Raw genomic sequence first — 18,866 nt, 5'->3', positions numbered from 1 at the left:
AAGTTCCAGAAGGTATTGGGTTTTTATGATGTGTCACGCTTATTTATACGCATACATAATTGCTGCACCACTGTGGGACATAATTACGGAATAAGTGCAGACTCGGTGCATGTGGTACTGTGTGTGTGTGTGTGTGTGTGTGTGTGTGTGTGTGTGTGTGTGTGTGTGTGTGTGTGTGTGTGTGTGTGTGTGTGTGTGTGTGTGTCCCTTCACGTTCAGTTGGAAAAGGCAAGGGTGTGTTAGTGTTGGTTTTTCTAAGAGTAAAGAGGGTGTAAGTTATATCCATGCATGTCATTCTGCGTGTGTCTGCGTCTCAGTGTTGATGTGTGTAGTAACGCCTAGTAATGCCTGGGAAGCTAAGAGGCCGTTCTTCCCCTGCTGACTCCTGTCTGACAGCTGTGGCAGAGGGCCTAGGTGAGGCTGTAAAAGCCCAGCCAAATAAACCCTGTGTCAGCAGCGACAACAGCACGCCAGACATTACACTCCACACAGACATGGCGCTGTGGGGCTCTGACTGTGTGTATGAAAGGAAATGTGTGTCACCTGAATAAATGTCTGTGACGCAGCCACCAAATATGCAACGTGCGCACACATCTTTAACACTCATCAATATATTTCAAAAAAAAGGAGAAGAAAAAAAACATAAGATAATGCATGTGTGTGAGACTGTCTGTGAATATATTTGCACAGTGCGAGTGCGTGAGAATCCACGAGTGGTCGGAGCAACAGGGAGGTCTGTGTGTGTAATGAGAAAGTCTCCCAGATGCTGTAAGTGTTTCTTTGTTCAATGCTAACAGCTGGTTTTCAGCCAAAGGACTGTATTTATGGAAGGAAAATGGAAGGAGAAGCACAAAAAGCAGAAAGAGACGGAGGAGGGGAGGGGCACAGTTAAGCACAGTCTGAACTAAAAGCCAGCCATAAAACCAAAGGCCTTGTTGTGCCCAAAAACAATCAGACACCAAGGATATCTTAACTGCAGTTTATCTTAACTACTCCAAAAGCTCACTAATTTCACTGTGAAAGCTCTGAGTGAGGCTGTTTGTGCTTTAGCTAGAAGGGCATTTCAATAAAAGCCTTCCCCATAGGACTTGTGCTGATTGTTTGCGAGATTTCACTAAACACAGGCTTCCTGTAGATGACTTAAGATACACGTCACAACTGCTCTATTGTTTTTACGAGCTTTACAAACACTGAACTCTTTCTCTTCTCACTCTGCATGGGTCAGATGACTCAACAGTGCTACGAATCCTAACAACAACAAACCAGCACCAGAGCTGAAATTAAATGTCACGCTTTCTAAGAAAATATGGCTATATCAATGCAAAGGATTCCCATCACGGTGAAGAAATGCAAAACAAATAAAAGTGGTTTTCCAACCATAGGTCCCATTGTTAGCTCAGCTACAATTCCTGGCCATATATGAGCCTTTTTATTATTGTAAAAATGAAATTCTTTGTTACACCAAATCATTAATGTATGTTGATACTTAAATAATAATAAATATTTAATTGCGTTAATTACCATCATATTCAACATCTGACTCGGGGAAGTTATACGTGCCAGCTCCATGTTTCAGCTTCAGAGTCTTGTTTTATGCTGACAAGACACTGTATATAGTAACTAATAATTATTAACTAATAATTATACTTTGCCTGAATAGCACCTTTCATGTAAGAAATGTCAAGGTGTTTTATAACAAAGAATTGGCATTGGTGTAAAATGAAAAACAGTAAAAACATTAATGTAAAAATCAAGTAATAAATTATTGAAATTAAATAAGTAAATTCTCAGAAAGCACATCAATCACTATACAAAGCATTTACTAGAAGTGCTTGGCAGTTATTACATGTACAGTAGAGCATGGCGAGAGGCTGAGTTGTGAGCTTTTAAAAACACTTAGTGAACTGGCCTCTCTGATACCTGTGGGTAGTGTGTCATAGCTTCGGGTTGTGATCAACAAAGGCTGCTAAAGGGGCACAAAGAGGCAGAGTGTGTGGAAATGTCTCCCTCTAATTCATCTATCATCACCTTATCATTAGTAGAGCATTTTGCTGAATGAAGCAAAGTAATATAATTAGAGATATTTGGTGACCAAGGAGGGGGAGAAGGTTTCAGGTCTTATCTCTAACCTTGGGAAAGTTCTGTGTTTCCAGCTTGTCTCATTGTGTCCTTGACTGGTGTGTAGTACAACTGTTCAGCTCTCTCTGTACTGTATGACACCAGCTGGGATGGGGCTACAACACCCACACACAGGATCTCTATTAGCAGCGTCCAGCATCTCTGGAAGCGCTCACTCTGTCTTTACAGTGAGTCCTGAAGTGAGGTGGCTTTCACCCATAAACCACAACTGAGAGTGGGAGTCTTAGTCAGCCTCTACATTTCCTCCTTTATCCATTAAGACATTAATCATTCCTTGTGTGTGTTGCAATAATTGCTTCTCATGAATCTGAAGGTGGAGACACCAGTTTCCAGCAAATAACATTTGTATTTTATTATTATTATCATTTGGTGCAGCTCTACATGTTCATAGAAGGAGAATGTAAGTGATGATTCATGTGCTGACACATTGCAATGCCAGTGCAACAGTTTAGGAGCTCTTTCTGCAATCCTCCCTGAGGACTAACAACACAATGGTTTCAGTCCAACAGTCACAAACCCTGCCTAGCTAACTATCAGACTGTTTAGCCTGAACATTGCTTAAATTCCACCCAATCAACACATTGTAATGTGAGTCCACTCCGCTATGTGCGTGTGGTTTCATGTATAGGTGTGCATTTAAGTGCACATGTCAAGAACCATTTAACAAGTCGTCACTTTTTAAAAGCCTTCAGAGATTTGTCAACTGAGCAAACCCATGGTTATCATAAAAGTGCACACCCCGTGGCTGTCTGAGCATTAACTCAACAAAATCTAATTCAACTTTCAATCACTACTTTAAAATTGGCAATGAGTTAACATCCACAGATTATCTGCACTCATGTAAGTGTATTCAAATCAAATCAAAATCATTGTTTCACTTCATAATGTAGCTTTCAAGTGCTAATATCTGCTCGTTTTACTTTGTTCATATCAACTAACTGAGTTGTTTTGTCGCCAATGGTGAGGCATGAACATCTCTTTATCATCAATGTTGACATTAAATGGTGATTCAGAAACAATAATTGGGCCCTAAGGAACATGTGTTATCAGTTGTATTCACAACTTTTTTCTTTGCTATAAGAACATAAAAGATTGGCTTCAGATCTAAAGCTCAGACACCTGAGTACAACATAATTATATTAATAATAATATTTACCATAATGCATGCTTGTGTGTAGCTGTCTCTCTGCCTTTAAATCTGGTGACACCTTTGCTCCTCATTAGGGATGTTTCTCGCTGATTTGTTGGACATTTCTCAGTGTTAAATCCTTTTTATATCAGACTCACCTTCACATTTGTGGCTCGTTTCACTCTGACGGTGACCGGCAGGACATTTGCATTCGTAAGATCCCACGGTGTTGATGCAGTTTCCTCCGGCACACAGACCTGGGACTGCCTGACACTCGTCCACATCTAAGAGACAGAGGGAGGAAACACAGGAGTCGGTCATTAGAGACTAAAGCAGATAAGCAGATGTGGTAAGATGCAGCATTGCATTCTTTGTAATACACCAATAACTAAACTCAAACTGCAGTATTATATCAGTCAAGCACATTTAGAGTATGTTTCTAGCACATTTTCCCTTTCCTTAACACTTTTCTTCATCCTCCTTGGCATTTGTTTTGCAAAGAGAATGAAGTAAAAATGAGAATTAACTTGGCGCCAGCTGTGATGTGAAAACCTCTAAGTCTCCAGAAAGACCCACTTTCATTCTTGTTTGAACAGGAAATGACTTTTTAAATGTATGTTTTTCCCAGCATTCAATGTGAGTCACTTTTACCAGTATTGGGAATATGTCAGTGGGCGGGTTCCTGTAAAATTCAGTACCCTGGGACACACACACACACACACCGCTGGGTTTCACTTCAGGATCAGTCAGTAAGTAGGATCCAGGCATTGTGAATTTCCAAGCTATGCTCTAAAAAAACTAAAATTCCTGAACGTATTTACACACCTGTGTGCTTAAGCGCACACACATACACAGACATTTATCATCTGAATACATTTAATCTCTAATCCTTTTACCAAAGAAAGACTGAAAATACTGTCTAATGTTGAGGAACTCTGGATGCCAAAGACTGAGAGAGAGAGAGAAAGAAAAAGAAAGCAACTACTGGCCAACATCCTGATGTGGAGCCTGGAGTGCAATCCTTACATTTGGATTCATGGTCATGTGTTCTTTGTACTGCTGCCAGCAAGACATTGCTCCAGGCTCTTTGGCGATTAGGTGTCTTTAGTGTGCATGCGTGTGTGTGTGAGAGCAAGAGAGAGGAGAGAAGACAGAAACAGAGATTCAGAGGGAGAAGGAAGCACAAGCAGACAGTGAAAAAGAGAGGAGGTATGTGAGTCACTGAGAGATGAGTGATCTCTGGTCTCTCACACTGGCATACTTCTAACATATGAGCAGCCTGGCAGCCACATCCAAAGGAAAGGAAGTTGTGGACCTAAATACAAACCAGTTAGTGATCCCAGATGTATTACTTTTTTTTTTTTTCTTTTTTTTTTGATTTTCCCTCATAAATAATGTATTCAGACTTAACCGTATAGCTGGGTGGATCATAGTATTATAGAAAACTGTGTTACATTCCCTTTGATTTGCCTTAACAGATATATGTACTTCCTTGGTATGTTTACATCAACAATTGATGCAGTTTATTTTACAGCTTCAAGCTTTTGGACCTGACTATTACAATATACAAAGGTATAAGGAATGAAATGAAAGTTTCTCCAAACAAAAGTTGAGAACAAACTTTACATATGTGACAATTAAATCTGTCCTTATTGTCATTTGTTCTGATACCGCTGAAGGGCGGTGATGTACTATAAGCATCAAACATCCTTCTCTGTGGCAGCTTCAGCTGCATATTAACCACCCCAGCCTGCCTATCGGGCGCTGCTGGGTGTGTCCGAGGAAGAATACATGGATGGAGGCAACAAAGAGCCTGACTGGGCTCATTAAACAAGGGACATGACCTCCACATGTGTCATATGTTGATGCAGTCTTATTGCTTAGTCTGGTCTGGACTATAGGTTATTAGAGAGGTATGCAGACAGAGTCCGACCTGGTCTGACGGGGCTCTGGGACACCAACAGGACAAATGTTGATAAAAAAGGTGATTTTCAGTTCATATTTGCCTCATTCTTTTAGCCTGAATTGCTTCATTATATTATGTCTATTCTGAATCTGTTTAAGTGTAGTTCAGTATGACGAATATTGTGAGTGAATACTGTGTCTAATATACTGCAGATGGTTTACAGGGGCACGCCAGCAATTTAGAATTACATTTCTACAAAGTTAGAACACTTGGAACTAAAAAAAATACAAAAAGAATGGTCAAAATCAATTCAGCAGATATATCCTAATTTGAGGAAAGTCCCATAAATAGTGGACAGTACTCTCCACATATTTTTTTTCTGGGCAAATTGAATCGTAGGCAACTGGACTTGTATTTGTCTGGGAAGACGTTTCTGATGAAGCCCCTTGGATAAGAGGCGAAACGTCTTCCCAGACAAATACAAGTCCAGTTGCCTACGATTCAATTTGCCCAGAAAAGAACGATGACCTGGATGAATGAGAATATCCATAGACATCTCCACATATTGTAACTCAATTAAAAACCTCAATAGCATAGAACATCTAAAATGCCTACTTTTTTGTAACGCAAGCTTTGTGTTTACAGTTAAGAGTCTCCAAGTCAAGACCAAGATTACAAGTAATTTTCGACTTGACAACGTTCCTCCAGAACCACAGGGGGCATTACACAACTGTCTATATACCAGTCCTAGCAGACTAGTAAAGCAACTTTGACATGTAACAGGTACCAGAGTGCCCTTTAAACACAAATAACTTCTGGAAGCTGTATTAGCCCTATTCCACTATAATTGTCATATTATTAAATGATAAAATCTGCTGTGTATGCAGTTTACACAGGATGATGATAAACTCATATTTTGTAAATGACTTGTGAACAAATAAACGTAGCACAGGGTGACGCATAATTACTGGAAAGCCTAAACATGTTAAGTGTTTTGGCAGTAGATAAAGATACAATGATACAGCCTCTTCTGCAGAAGACGTCTACAGGAAATACAAGCTTGTATCCGGACTACTGTGTACATGTAAACACCTCTCTGTGATGTTAACACAGGTCTGAGGATGTTATGGGTGGGAAATGCAGCTGAGATGATGATGGATAAAGTAATGGTTACGGTATTTATTGTGGCTGTGTATGTGTGTTTGACTGCATGACCAGGTGTGAGCGCTAAAAGGAGAGAGAGTCTGACCTTGGCAGGCTCCCGTGCGGATGTTAGGGATGAAGCCTCGTCTGCAGGGGTGCGGCTGGGCGGGGCACTGCTCACAGGGGTGGCCCCACGCTCGGCCAATGGTCGCGCAGCAGAGGGTTTTGGTGCAGACAATACCACTGAGCTGTCCCTGACACATCTGGTTGTTCACCTGGGTGAAACATGGTCCAGTCCGGTAGTCTGTGGAAGGAGAAAGAAATTCATTCTTTGTTAGTCAGTGACTGATTGAATATTTGAAAGATTAAACAATAAAGCTGCAATTCATCTGGTGCAGCGTTAAATGAAACCAGATTAAGCACATAGATGAGAAATGACTCCTTCTGGGCAAAAGCATATTTCCTGTAAGATCTAACTATCTCACTGCTGAGTGATTTTTTTTCTGTTTTAATTTTACTGGAGGAATGGATGTAAAAAAAAAAAAAAAAACTGGCGCTGCATTACAGGATAATTTTGAGGGATGACTCAGAGGACCTCTGAACGCATCCTTCTCGTTAAATTGTTTCAAGTGTTTAGTCTTTGGATCGACGATCGGCCTACAAAGGGGAGCATTTCCAAGTAGTAGGTTTTACCAGGACTTAAGAAGAACAATATGAGAGTTGGTAGCAGTGTAACGGATCACGTCAGAGCACGGGATCGCCGGCATTATCCTATTAAACCTGCTCAGATTAAACTGCAAAACACATCCACACATAAACAGGAACTTCGCAATAGGATTGGAATGACTGCTATGTATTTAGTCTCTGTGATAATAAGTAAACTGGAGAGACATACTGAATCACATTTCCCGACTTTAACTGGGAGTCAGCGGTGGGCTGAACAGAGCAGGTTTTTGTTTCCATCGATATGATAGTATACTCAGTTAATGATAGGGTGGTCGTCAATAACCCCGTGACAATGAACTGTGAAAAAAAAGACTGAGTAAATACTCACACCACGTCAGAGAGATTTTTTGCATGCAAACAAATCATGTTAGAACAAAATGAGAACAATATGTCCCTGGCTTCAGCCATCACCTGGCCTCCTCGCTGCACTCCTGTTTGCCAGCAAAACCGTGGCATAATCTTGTTAAATGCACTTCACAAATCAGACACAATGACCTCATGCTGAAACCATCTCAGCAATACAATGTTTGTCCTTTCAATCACATATAGCCTAATGATGGCTTCCCTTGTGGGAGAAACCCTTATTAAGTTCTCTGCAGTGGCGCCAAACTTAATATAGCTTTCATTAAAAAAAAAAAAAAAGTAGATTGTTAGATTGTCTCAGGAAGATGAAAGACAAAAGACATGGTCGGCTAGCCAAGGCATTGACAGCGAGATGTGGAGAAGGAGAGCGGCCTGTTCAGCTCTGAAGGACAGGATGAGATGGAAAGATATGAATCAGTGGTGGTGTCTGGTGGGAGTCCTTCTCTAGACTTATTGCCCTTATTGGTTCCTTGTGCTACATGAAAGAGGATCATGGAGTATGGGGCAAAGAGCTGGAGACGCAGAAACAAAAACAAAAAGGCAGAGAGAGGGGAAAGTAAAGTAGGTCAAACTGAGCATGCAGGTTGGAGCCACAGCAGTGCTCCCTCTGAGCCATCTGTCTTTATTTCTCTTTGCCCACTATAGGTCTTCCTGTCTGTCTGTCTTTTACTCTCTGCTTGCCTGCCTATCAGCCACTGTTTGAACTTCCATCATCACGTCACATGGCCTAGTTATCAAGTGGAGAAGCAGACCTTTGTGCTGCGCTCTAATACCTGTGCACAAATACACAAAGACATTTTGATTTAATTTACATGCTTTCAGAGTGATGCTGAAAAAGAAAAGAAACAAACAATCCTTACATCTGTCTCTCAGTATTTTTGAACTACATTGCCTTGTTTGCGGCCAACACCCTGAAACCTATTTGCTGCCATGGAAGACATCAATCCTTAAAAGTTGGACACAAATACTTTCAGTTGGCTACACAGGCAGGTCTTGTTTGTTCATTGTTGGTATCAGTTGACAATAAGACAACAGATGTAGCGGTATTAAAAGTTGGTGTTATTATAATAGTGCTCTGGTGAAAACAATCTACGGTTCGACATGTTCTATGCAAATTAAGCAGAAAAAAATTCAAATGAATAACAAAGAGGAGCAAAACAAAAATTAGCAGGAGAACAAAAGAACAAAAAGTGCTCGTGCTTCCAGCGCTCGGTCTTTGATTTTGAGAAAAAAAATACTCCCCTCCAGTAGACTGGACTCTCCCACACTGAGATCATCAAGCAACACCAGACAGCTGCACACAGCAGCCAAGTTCAGCAGTGTATGCATGTGCATGATGCCATTCTTATGCATTGTCAAACATTGCATCACTCACTACACACACACACACATATATACACAGAAATGCACATGTATGTCTCTGTAGATACACACGCCTGAAGGAAAACACGACATCTGTCCGAGCTTTGGTCGAGCCAAACAAAAGATTGGAGCAGATTTCTTAAAAAGCACAAAATAACAAACTGTGAAGAAAAGCTGCCTGTCTGAGTGTTTCCCGATCAGTGTGTGCGCTCCATGTGTTCAGGCTTTTGTTTGTCTAGTGCATAAATTTGCAAGTGGGTTTAAAAAACAATTCATTTCATGCACGTAGTCCTCAGTCCAGACTATGTTAACATACCTTTGAGGATGACAGTATGCACATCTGTATGTAATGCATGTAAATTTAGGGGACACATGCGATCATGGGCGCGGAAACATTAGGACAAGAGCACAATCCAGCATCCTGACCCAGTTCAGCTGACAACATTGGGAAGCAATTTTGTCTAATTAGTGTTCAAATTGCTTAATAGATCAAGAACATCCACCAGATCCTCTCATCTATCCCCTCTCCACTCCTTACTCCTAAATCCACTGCAGCACTAGCAGCCTCTGTCTCTCATCCAGATATCTCTGGTTTCATTCATAACCTCCAAGCTATGTAAAACATCCAGCAATGAATGAAGTCCGTTTCCTCCGATAATAAGAACTTGTCTACTTTGTGTTGAGACTTAATGGAGTCTCTTCAGCTTTATAAGGTCATGGTGCTTTTATTTTCTAAACATCACCACCCCAAATAAGACTTTACAAGAAGCATTGAAATTTGTAATGCAGCTCACAGTTTGCTTAAAGCCGCCAATGCACTTATAACCTTTCACCTAGATCAGTCCACATAGATTAGTCAGCCATTCATTTCAGGCGATGTAAATGGGATCTAACCCTTCACATATGATGATGTTCTGTTTTCAAGCCAACCATATAAGAATCTGACGATGCAGAATGTGACTACTCATCAAAGCATACTGCTAGATGCTCTGATGAGAGCTGGATTATGGGAAAGATAAAATACTGTAAAAGCTATAGTGAGAAAATATTTAATCCTGTCCGGAACGTAAAGCCCTCTGGTAAAATGTTTTTCCCATCAGCCCTATCCAGCTGTGGGATCGGAGAGATGGGACAGGGCACTGACCTGACCACTAGGAGGAAAGGGGGAATGGTTTCGAGAGAAGAGGAAAAAGCCCATTTTGGACTCATTAATAACTGCTGAAGTATTTAGAAAACTCCCAGGAGGCGTGGAGGTCTGGGAAGATAAGAAACTTGAAATATGAGTTGATTACATGAAAATGAAGCCATTATCATTTATGCATACTTTCCTCTGACAAGAGGTCAACAAGTTAAATTAATAAAGAGAAGATATATCTGCACACACAAGCCTCTGTGTGTATGTGTGTGTGTGTGTGTTCATGTCTGGTTGCTGTGCGCAGACTGAGCACATGTCTGGCGGGTCTTGTGGAATTTCTGATTGCATTGTGCTGTTTGTGTCTGTGTGTCCTTCTGCTGATGTGGATATAAATAAATGATTCAAATGTGTGGGTCTGTTTGTTTGCATGTCTGTGTATATATGTGCATGTGCGTGTGTGTGTGGTTGGGAGGTATCGTAGCAGTCCCTGTTGGTCTTATCAGCGCCATTACAAACAGGCTTGAAATCTCTCTTTTCCTTTGGACCTAATCACTCCTCAAGGAGTCTGTTCCTTTCATTTCTTCCACACCAAAAGCAGCCAAACGTGATGAAATGTGTAACGCAGCACAAACACACACACACACACACACACACACACACACACTTGCAAGGGCCAATAACTGTGGGAGAATGGCAATGGTTGAGATAAGGGCCTCTGCAATCTACCCAGATCTGAAACATCGAGCTAAGTGCTGTGTGTGAAGTTTACTACAGTAAACACACGAGTCATGAATATGAGAAAAACAACCACATACAGTTGTTTCAATATGTACCAGGCATTCTTAATATACTAATTCTGAATATCCACACTTGAAATTGTGATGTCATGTGTTAGGGCATCAAGTTGTGGATCCAGAAGTTCCTCTGGCATTGTTTCTATGCCTCGCCCATTGTACTGTCAAATCAATCTTGACTTCTACAGCTATTTTCGTCTGCTTTGGGAAACTTCCCAACACAATACTGTCCAGCAGTGGAACGATAATGCAGGCTCTATTGAATGCAGACATGGCCAGGCAAAAACACAGTCGGGGCAAGTGGGCTCCAAGCTCCATCAACAACTACCACTCATGGGACATGTTACTTATTCAACGAAGGGAAAGTCTTTGTAGTGTGCAGTGAGAGTAAATCAGTCGATTTTTCATCAGGCCAGATCAAAGACCGCCTTCTAACTATCCCATGAGGCTAATCCAATGCTGATTTGAACAAACCACCAGACCCTCTAGATCTGCCCTAGTGAATAATTTACTTCACTTTTTGTTTATGAGATGGATCATCAAAATTTAGTGTCCCCATGAAAACAGGCATTAAGTGCAGCTTGTGAAATATGACATTCTTAATTACACTTAATACATATCATGGTGATTTAATTCAGAAACTATAATCATACACCATTTTATATGGGCATCATTGGACTCATTATATTTGAAGAGTCCAGTACGCACTCTGACTGGGTTTAAAAATACTCTCAGCCAGTTTTGATGACTCTCAGTTGACATTCACTTTTCTGTCCCTAAACAGAGTTCATTGTGTATCTTATATGGAAATACAAATATAGGATCTCTATTATAGGGCAACATCATTCATTAGAATATAATTTATAGACTTGCTGTAGATCAAATTTAGCAAGGCTCTGAACTGGCTGACTCTATCTAAACTGTCACTGGGGGATATTTTCCACAGGCTGACCTGTGCCTGGCCCCCGAATCCCACCCATCTACCAGCGCAGCCTTCCTTTGCAGCCATGTTCGGACCACTCTTATCCAGAGTCAATAGAACTGAAATAGCACGACTTCCTACATTTCCAGCACCTCAGAATGCCCTTGACGTCATCACCTGCTAGGGGGCAAAATTACTCCTCTGCGATTAACAGTTTATTTGGTCTGGACGAGACCGCAGGCTGGAATTGGAACTGACCACAGAGACTGTATCATGGGTCCACTGAGACCAACTGGACTGGGTTTACTGAAGCAGAGCCAGTGCTCTGTGAACACACTTCGGCACCACTCCCTCTTACATGGCTATGCAATTGTGTGAAAACAGGCATTGATTTTAATGGTACCACAACAGAAAAAAATAATCAGAAGACTGTAAAAGTCATTAGGGATCCATCACAGGGACACGAATGTCGGTACCAAATATCATGGCAATCCATCCAGTAGTGATTATAGTGGAGAGCTCAGCCAGGACAAAAATAGCTAATCAACCAAACAACTAACAGACATATCATCAATGATACACAGCAATACACAGCTACCAAGAACAAGCATAGCTGTTTAATAACGACTGGCAACTCATGAGAGAGATGGTGGTAATTGTTTTTGATTTAAGGAGGAGTGACTAACTCTAACTCTCATGCTAACTTTTTACTAAAATAAGCAGGCCTCGGGCACACATTAGCTGTTCAAGCATTAATGTAAATGCACACATGCTCCAGACATGCAAGGGGTTTCCCATGACTTCATTCTGTGCACCCAGTTCACCCATACAAACTGACTTTCACTGCTTTCTCAGTTCATCAGCAGCCTTCTCACTGAATCACGCAGTAAATCCATTGACTCATGGCCTCACTTACACAAACTCTACAAACCACAATATGCAAGAGTCATAACTGCACCGCAGATTGCACCAGGGAGTCTCCAGTCTTTTTGGGCCAAACTCAATACTAAGAAAATTTACTAGTCATTTATCAAAAGTAATTTGAGGTTTTGGGTGGAGTGGACTACTTACAAGTCAATTTTTTAAAAATCTGTTTACTAACCTGTTTCCTAAAGATGCTGTGAGAAGTAAAAGGAAAATAATAATTGTCCCTGATTCAATTCAAAATATTTTGAGTTTACAATTCAGTTTTCATATCCAATGTTGGTGAAGCTGGAATCAGTTTTAATGTCACAAGGAGGATTCCTTAGAAATGATGCAGTTATCTTGACAAATGGGGCTCATTTGCTTTTTTCTCCCTAAAGGATATTTGGCACCAAAAACACACACACAAACACAGATTTGTCAGTGTTTCTCCTGTGACTACCTGCAGGTCTAGTGTTCTACCCTCCCCTCCAACACGGAGAGTGTTTGTACTTCCCCCAAAAGGCTTTGTGTACACAGCTGGGGAGTCCATTTTCATTTTCACCCTATCCCTACCTTCTTCCTCTCGCCTCCCTCCATCTCTCTCTCTCTCTCTCTCTCTCTCTCTCTCTCTCTCTACCTCCCTACTTTGCTCCACTCCTCATCAGGAAACGTCCATGACCACTCCACAAAGAAAGTCTATTCTGTTGGTCCTGTGGGGATGGCGGGGAGAGGTGGGGGGCATTTATTGCCAGATGTCTTTAAAGCTGCCTGTGACAAACTCAACCCCCTAAATGTTGTACTTTCCAAGAAAACAAGACCCTGGAGTTTCATAGAGAAATATGATCAGGGGTGGAAAGTGAGAGGAAAGCTAAAAATGTACACAGAATATGTATACAGTAATGTTATTGAAAGTTATATGAAATGCTCAGAAAGCCATTGTTACTAATGACGCCGGGGGACGTTAAGTGAACTGCAGTCTCTATGTCGTTGCTCATGGTAGCATGTGTGCTTCTACTCCACGCCATGTTGGCGGATGACGTAACTAAAGTAATATTACAGTTTAACTATAAACTATATTTGAGGCTGTAGACTGTATTTGACTCTCCAGTGTTGCCACAGCAATAACAGATACGTCTGGCTATGTGAGAGAGCGTGACTATCTTTGTGTTGTGAGGTAATGTCATACTCAGCTGATGTTGACCCTATATATTTTCCCCCGGCGACAGTCACATTCCTGTTTGGCCGGACAGGCTTCACCAGATAAAACTTTTTTTCTTTTTGTCTTGTTTTTTGTGCTTATGTGGAGTTTTTGTTAACGTCTGTGTTGTGCTGGGATCCGGTTGTTTGTTGACAGTAGAGGACTCGTAGCATAAATGTCACATCCTTCAGATTTTCCTGGAAAATTTGGCCTGAGTCTTTTACACAGAAATCAGTCTATTACTGACCTCTGAGAAAGTCTGGGAAGGTCTCATTTTACACAATAGTCTGTTCACACATTGGCGATAAAATATGGTTTATACAATAAAGTCTTTCACATTCATCACATGTGGGACATTCAATTTTTAGATGAAGTTGAATTTATAGAAAAGAAAATAAGAGAACAAGACAGACTAAAGATCTAACTGATGAAGATTAAAGTTGAGTGATTGGTATTTGTATAACACAGAGGGCACGTTTTTTTACGCAAACACAAATACATACAATATATGTAGGTGGAAAGAAGGAATGCGGAAGACAAGCTGACATCAATCAGGTGGGTAAAATTACAGGCCAAGAACTTTCCTCTGCCTCAGTTTAGGTAACAGCATGGGGGAGAAAGAAGGGGGAGAGGAGGGAGTTGGAGGGAGGGTGGAAGGTGAGGGCCAAGGAAAGGTGGGATTGGTAACCGAGAATATCTGAAGGTGTAAAAAAAAAAAACTCCCTCCTTCTCTGAAAAGGTGAACTGAGGTGAGCTGCCACAGACTCAGACATATTTTCTTCTGCCATGGGACTGTACCACCTGCTTCCAACACCCTGCCATCGCTTCCCACCACACACATACCACAGGCTTCTGTTCAAAGCTCAGGAGATGAACACCCACTGTCTGTCTGAGCTAACTGTATGAGGTAATCCATGTTAGCAGAGCCTGTTCACTAAGAGGAGAAGTAATGAATTAACAGAGTATGTCTGGACTGATAGGAACAGCATGGCCAGATCAAAGACTTCCTGCTACGATATTTTCCTTAACACTTGTGTATGCGTGGGTAGGGACTGGAGTTTATTGATAAAAGACAGGGTCACAACATGGTCCACCACCCCTCCAATCTGGTTGCTTGGCATCCAATCAGATCCTGGCTTGCTTGACTTCCAAGCTGGACAAAGGCCATCTGTGTCACATTACACGCAGTAGAGTGTCATTTACTAGAAATGTATTGTTTTCATAGTCTAGACTCTAGACCATATGCTTAGAGGTAAAACAAAAAAAAAACACTCCCAAAATGTTCTTTATAATTTGTCATTGCACAAATAACTGTGGTATGTATGAGAGGTCAGGGGTGAATCGGGAAGTTGTGTGCAAGACCAAAGGAAAATTTAAAATAGACATTTCTGATAACTGTTGCCTTTTGTCCCAAAAAGGTGTGATCTAGCACCAGCAGCAAACCTCCTGAGCAGACAGGAAGTGTGTGAAAAAGTACAGTATCAAGATAGAAACCGGGATGAGCTCTCACCTCTCTCGCACTGCGGACCAGTGAAACCGTAGACACAAGCACATCTGTTGGGCCCAATGCAGCGCCCACCGTTCTGGCAGCCGTTCTCACACACAGCTACAGGAGAGATGGGGAAAAAAACAGTGAATCATTGGGAATTCACAAACTTAGCACACTCCTGTCTCATTCTCTCTCTTTGACACACACAGAGGTTTTTCATTAAGGCTTAGGCAAATGACTTCATCTCAGAATTACCAACACATAAACACATGCTGCATTGTATATTTGTATTACAAACACATGAGGATCATTGATGAGATCAGATCTTTAGACAATAACATCTCTTCCCTTCATGTCTCACTGAAAACCTTTTGACCCAAAAAAGAGGCTAAGATTTCCAAAAGTAAAATGATAGCTTAATATTGTCCTAATGTGGGTGACACAGGAGTTCAGCCAACCCCACATTTACACCCATGCGTGCTGCAGTAGCTTTCACTCACGCTGTCCACAGTGGCTGCCTGTGTAGCCCTTGGTGCAGGAGCAAGAGTCCTCCGCGCAGCTGCCTCCATTCATACACCTGACGTTACAGGACTGAACTGTAGGAGACAAGAAAGAGAGAGGGGGAGAAATGATGATGGGGTGTGAAATAGGGAAGGGCACAAAATTAGAAGGAAAGACAAGAACAGACGCACTTTAAAAGACCTTCACGTCGCCTGTTTTATCAAATAACAGAGGCTGCAGCAGCACCACTGGTTAAATAAGAAGAGGAGCTTTGAGAAGACTTTGTCCTTTTGTCATTCGGTCGCTTATGCAACCTGCATTAGCGACCAACCATTGGTGTTTCAGAAATTTCATTGTGTATCAAATGACTGACTGGTCACACCAGGTTTCTTCATTAAATTATTACTCTGTATAAAAGCACATTAAGAGCTGTTTCCAAACAAATGAACATTAAATAACTACGGTCACTTTAACACATTAAGAAGCTTTTTACACTTCAGCTGGGATTGCATAGCACTGGTGTTTCTTTGTCAGATTTAAATCAGCAGACGAGGCTAAAAGACCCCAGGCCACAAAACCAAAGCTAATCAAGCAGACTGGGGAAAGGCAATTAGTCGAGCCAGCTGTACGCTACAGTCAGGTAGTCATTCAGGAATTTGCTGAGAGGAGAGGGAAACTGGGTAAGGGGGGTAATCCAAACATAGCAGGATGCACAGGGGAGAAAATCTAAGAAAAAGAAAGAGTGTAATTTTAAACTGTGGATAACCAGATCTGAAAGAGTGCAATGGTATCAGCTATTATAACTAAGCTATTAATTATAAAACAGGACTTTCCCAGCTGGCAGACTTTGCCAGAGTGTGAGAGGGCCAATTTCCTGTTTGACAATCAGCTTTCTGCTGAGCCAGCTTTTCACAACACACAGGAGGAAAGACAACACCTACAGTGCTAAATGTTAGCTGACTGTATTCTCTGACTGCTTCCTTGCATCCTCCAGGCTGGAGTGGATACGTTATTATCCTTTACCCTGTTTTGCTTATTTTTCTTCCTTTCTCCACTTTTCCTTATTCTCTTGGTTCCTTTCATGCTCTTCAGTCCATATCTTACTCGCAAGTTCAACATTAATTTCCTCCCTCTCCATCTGCCTGTTTGTGTCTCTCTTTCTCTCTCTATCATTTCTGGCATGCAGAGCTGTGCAGCAGAGGGGAAATGACTGAGCTTCCCCGTAGCTGAGTTTGTCTAATGAGACTTTCTGAGTTTGCACACTTGCCAACAGGAGGCATTTCAGCCACTATAATCCACCCACTTATTCTGACTGTACCCAAACACACTAAATACGACTTGTCTGAGTCACGGTGAGTGGATATGCTCTAAGGTAGCTTTTCATTGTGATCACACACGCCGCCTTACTGGCAGCTTACACAGCAGAGACTTCGGTTACATGAGTCAAAGCACGTATCTTGGATGTGGAGCCTGTGTTCCTGAGTTTCAGACTGTACAATTCACAGAAATTGTCAACAAAGCTGTCATTTTTTTCACTCATTTAATGTATCGTAAGTCTAGAAGAAGTTCCAGTTAACTTTCTTTCTGCAACACTTGGCAGCCTGTATGTAAAGATTTGGCAGGACCTACTTTCAGTCTGGATTGCATCTCATAGCAACATGTGGTGATAAATTAAAGCAAATAGTTTGGTACTCTGGGGCAGGCTGGGTTTATAGGTTAGTGTACTAGTGTGCTGTCTTTTTCTCTTCTTCTCATCCGCTCTCATGGGAGCTCGGTCACGTCTTCTTCTCAGGTTTCAACCTCAGCTCTGTTCAAGACATGAGGTTGACGCTGTACACTCTTTTGACTCGCTTCTCTTCTCTCAGGCCAACAAAAGGAGCAGTGATGTGAAACATGAATAATGATTGCACTGAGTGATTTCAGTTTTCCCCGCTGTGGAACAAACCTTGGAGAAAACCAGACTCCCCCAAAGCTGAGGGCAACTTGGGTAAGCTCATCCATTTTTCAACAAGTTCCCCTCCCCACAAAAACGTATTTCTAAATAGGTCAAGGAAGTATGGAGAAAGAGTTTGGCTAAGGTTGATTGGCAAAGAGACATTGTAGAGCCTCTCTGCCCACTGAACTCTCTGCCCTCGGGAATCGAGGATGATGAGACAGGTGCTGGAAATATGGAGATATATTACAGTTCATGTCATATGTTTTCTATGTAACAGGAACTGGATGGGAGGAGGAGGAGGAGGAGGAGGAGGAGGAAGCAAACAAGCACACATTTGGAGAAGGAAGAAGATGACCTCATTGGCAAACTTCGCCCCTTCCTCCCCCTCCTCATGGCACTCCATCCCCCACAGGTGGAGGGAGATGGTTTGCCCCAATGACCTGTGCCTGGAAAGCTGCACGTGCAGAACAGCAGCATGGGGGGATGTGCATGTGCATGTGTGTGTGTGTGTGTGTGTGTGTGTCTTCCAGGCTCCGAGCAAAAGGAGTTGGGTGTTGCTTTTGTAGCACCACAATGCACCTCTGTATTCTGGTAGTGTCGTCGGAGAGCTGCTCACATCTGGGTGTTTTTTACGAGAGACTGCGAAACACAGGAAGTCCAGGCTTGTGAGTTGAATGTGTGTGTGTATGGGTGCATGTGTGTGTCTGATGGAAAACTGAGGAGCTTTATAGCTGTGTTTTGTCCTGAATTAGACACTCACTCACACAAACACACACACACACACACACACACACACACACACACACACACACACACACACACACACACACACACACACACACACACACACACACACACACACACACACACACACACACACACACACACACACACACACACACACACACACACCCCAGGGACCATGGGACAAGTCAGCTGCAGTTTCAGCATGGATGGGCGATGTAATGAAACAAAGCTGCATGAGATGCTGTCAAAGTCGGTTGTCATCCAAATGCAAAGATTTCTTTCCATTTTGGACATTCAGAGACCTGCACCTTGTTTTTCATGGAGTGGAGCAGCATGGCTTCTAATTAAAAAGGCCCTCCCTGTTTTCCCAGCACTCACCACTGTTCCTAGTCAATAGCCAGTGGAAGTCTGTCAGTCTGAAGACAGCTGTTTCTCAGCATTAGGGCGAGAACATCCGTGGTAATGATTTC

General features: G+C 42.0%; 1 protein-coding gene across 1 annotated transcript in view; it reads right to left on the bottom strand.

The window, feature by feature from the left end:
* The window catches only part of fbn2b (fibrillin 2b), a 65,734-nt gene that overhangs the window by 31,311 nt on the left and 15,557 nt on the right, over positions 1–18,866 (bottom strand). The window contains exons 5-8 of the mRNA XM_083969979.1: positions 15,713–15,808; positions 15,234–15,329; positions 6,424–6,621; positions 3,427–3,552 (exon numbers count right to left, since the gene is read on the bottom strand). Of these exons, the coding sequence (XP_083826105.1) occupies positions 3,427–3,552; positions 6,424–6,621; positions 15,234–15,329; positions 15,713–15,808 (516 nt within the window). The remainder of the gene's footprint in view (positions 1–3,426; positions 3,553–6,423; positions 6,622–15,233; positions 15,330–15,712; positions 15,809–18,866) is intronic.

This window comes from Trachurus trachurus (genome assembly GCF_905171665.1).
Source record: "Trachurus trachurus genome assembly, chromosome: 4".
NCBI lineage: Eukaryota > Metazoa > Chordata > Actinopteri > Carangiformes > Carangidae > Trachurus > Trachurus trachurus.
The sequence above is the reverse complement of the archived record's forward strand: the minus strand, read 5'-3'. Positions and strand labels throughout refer to the sequence as shown.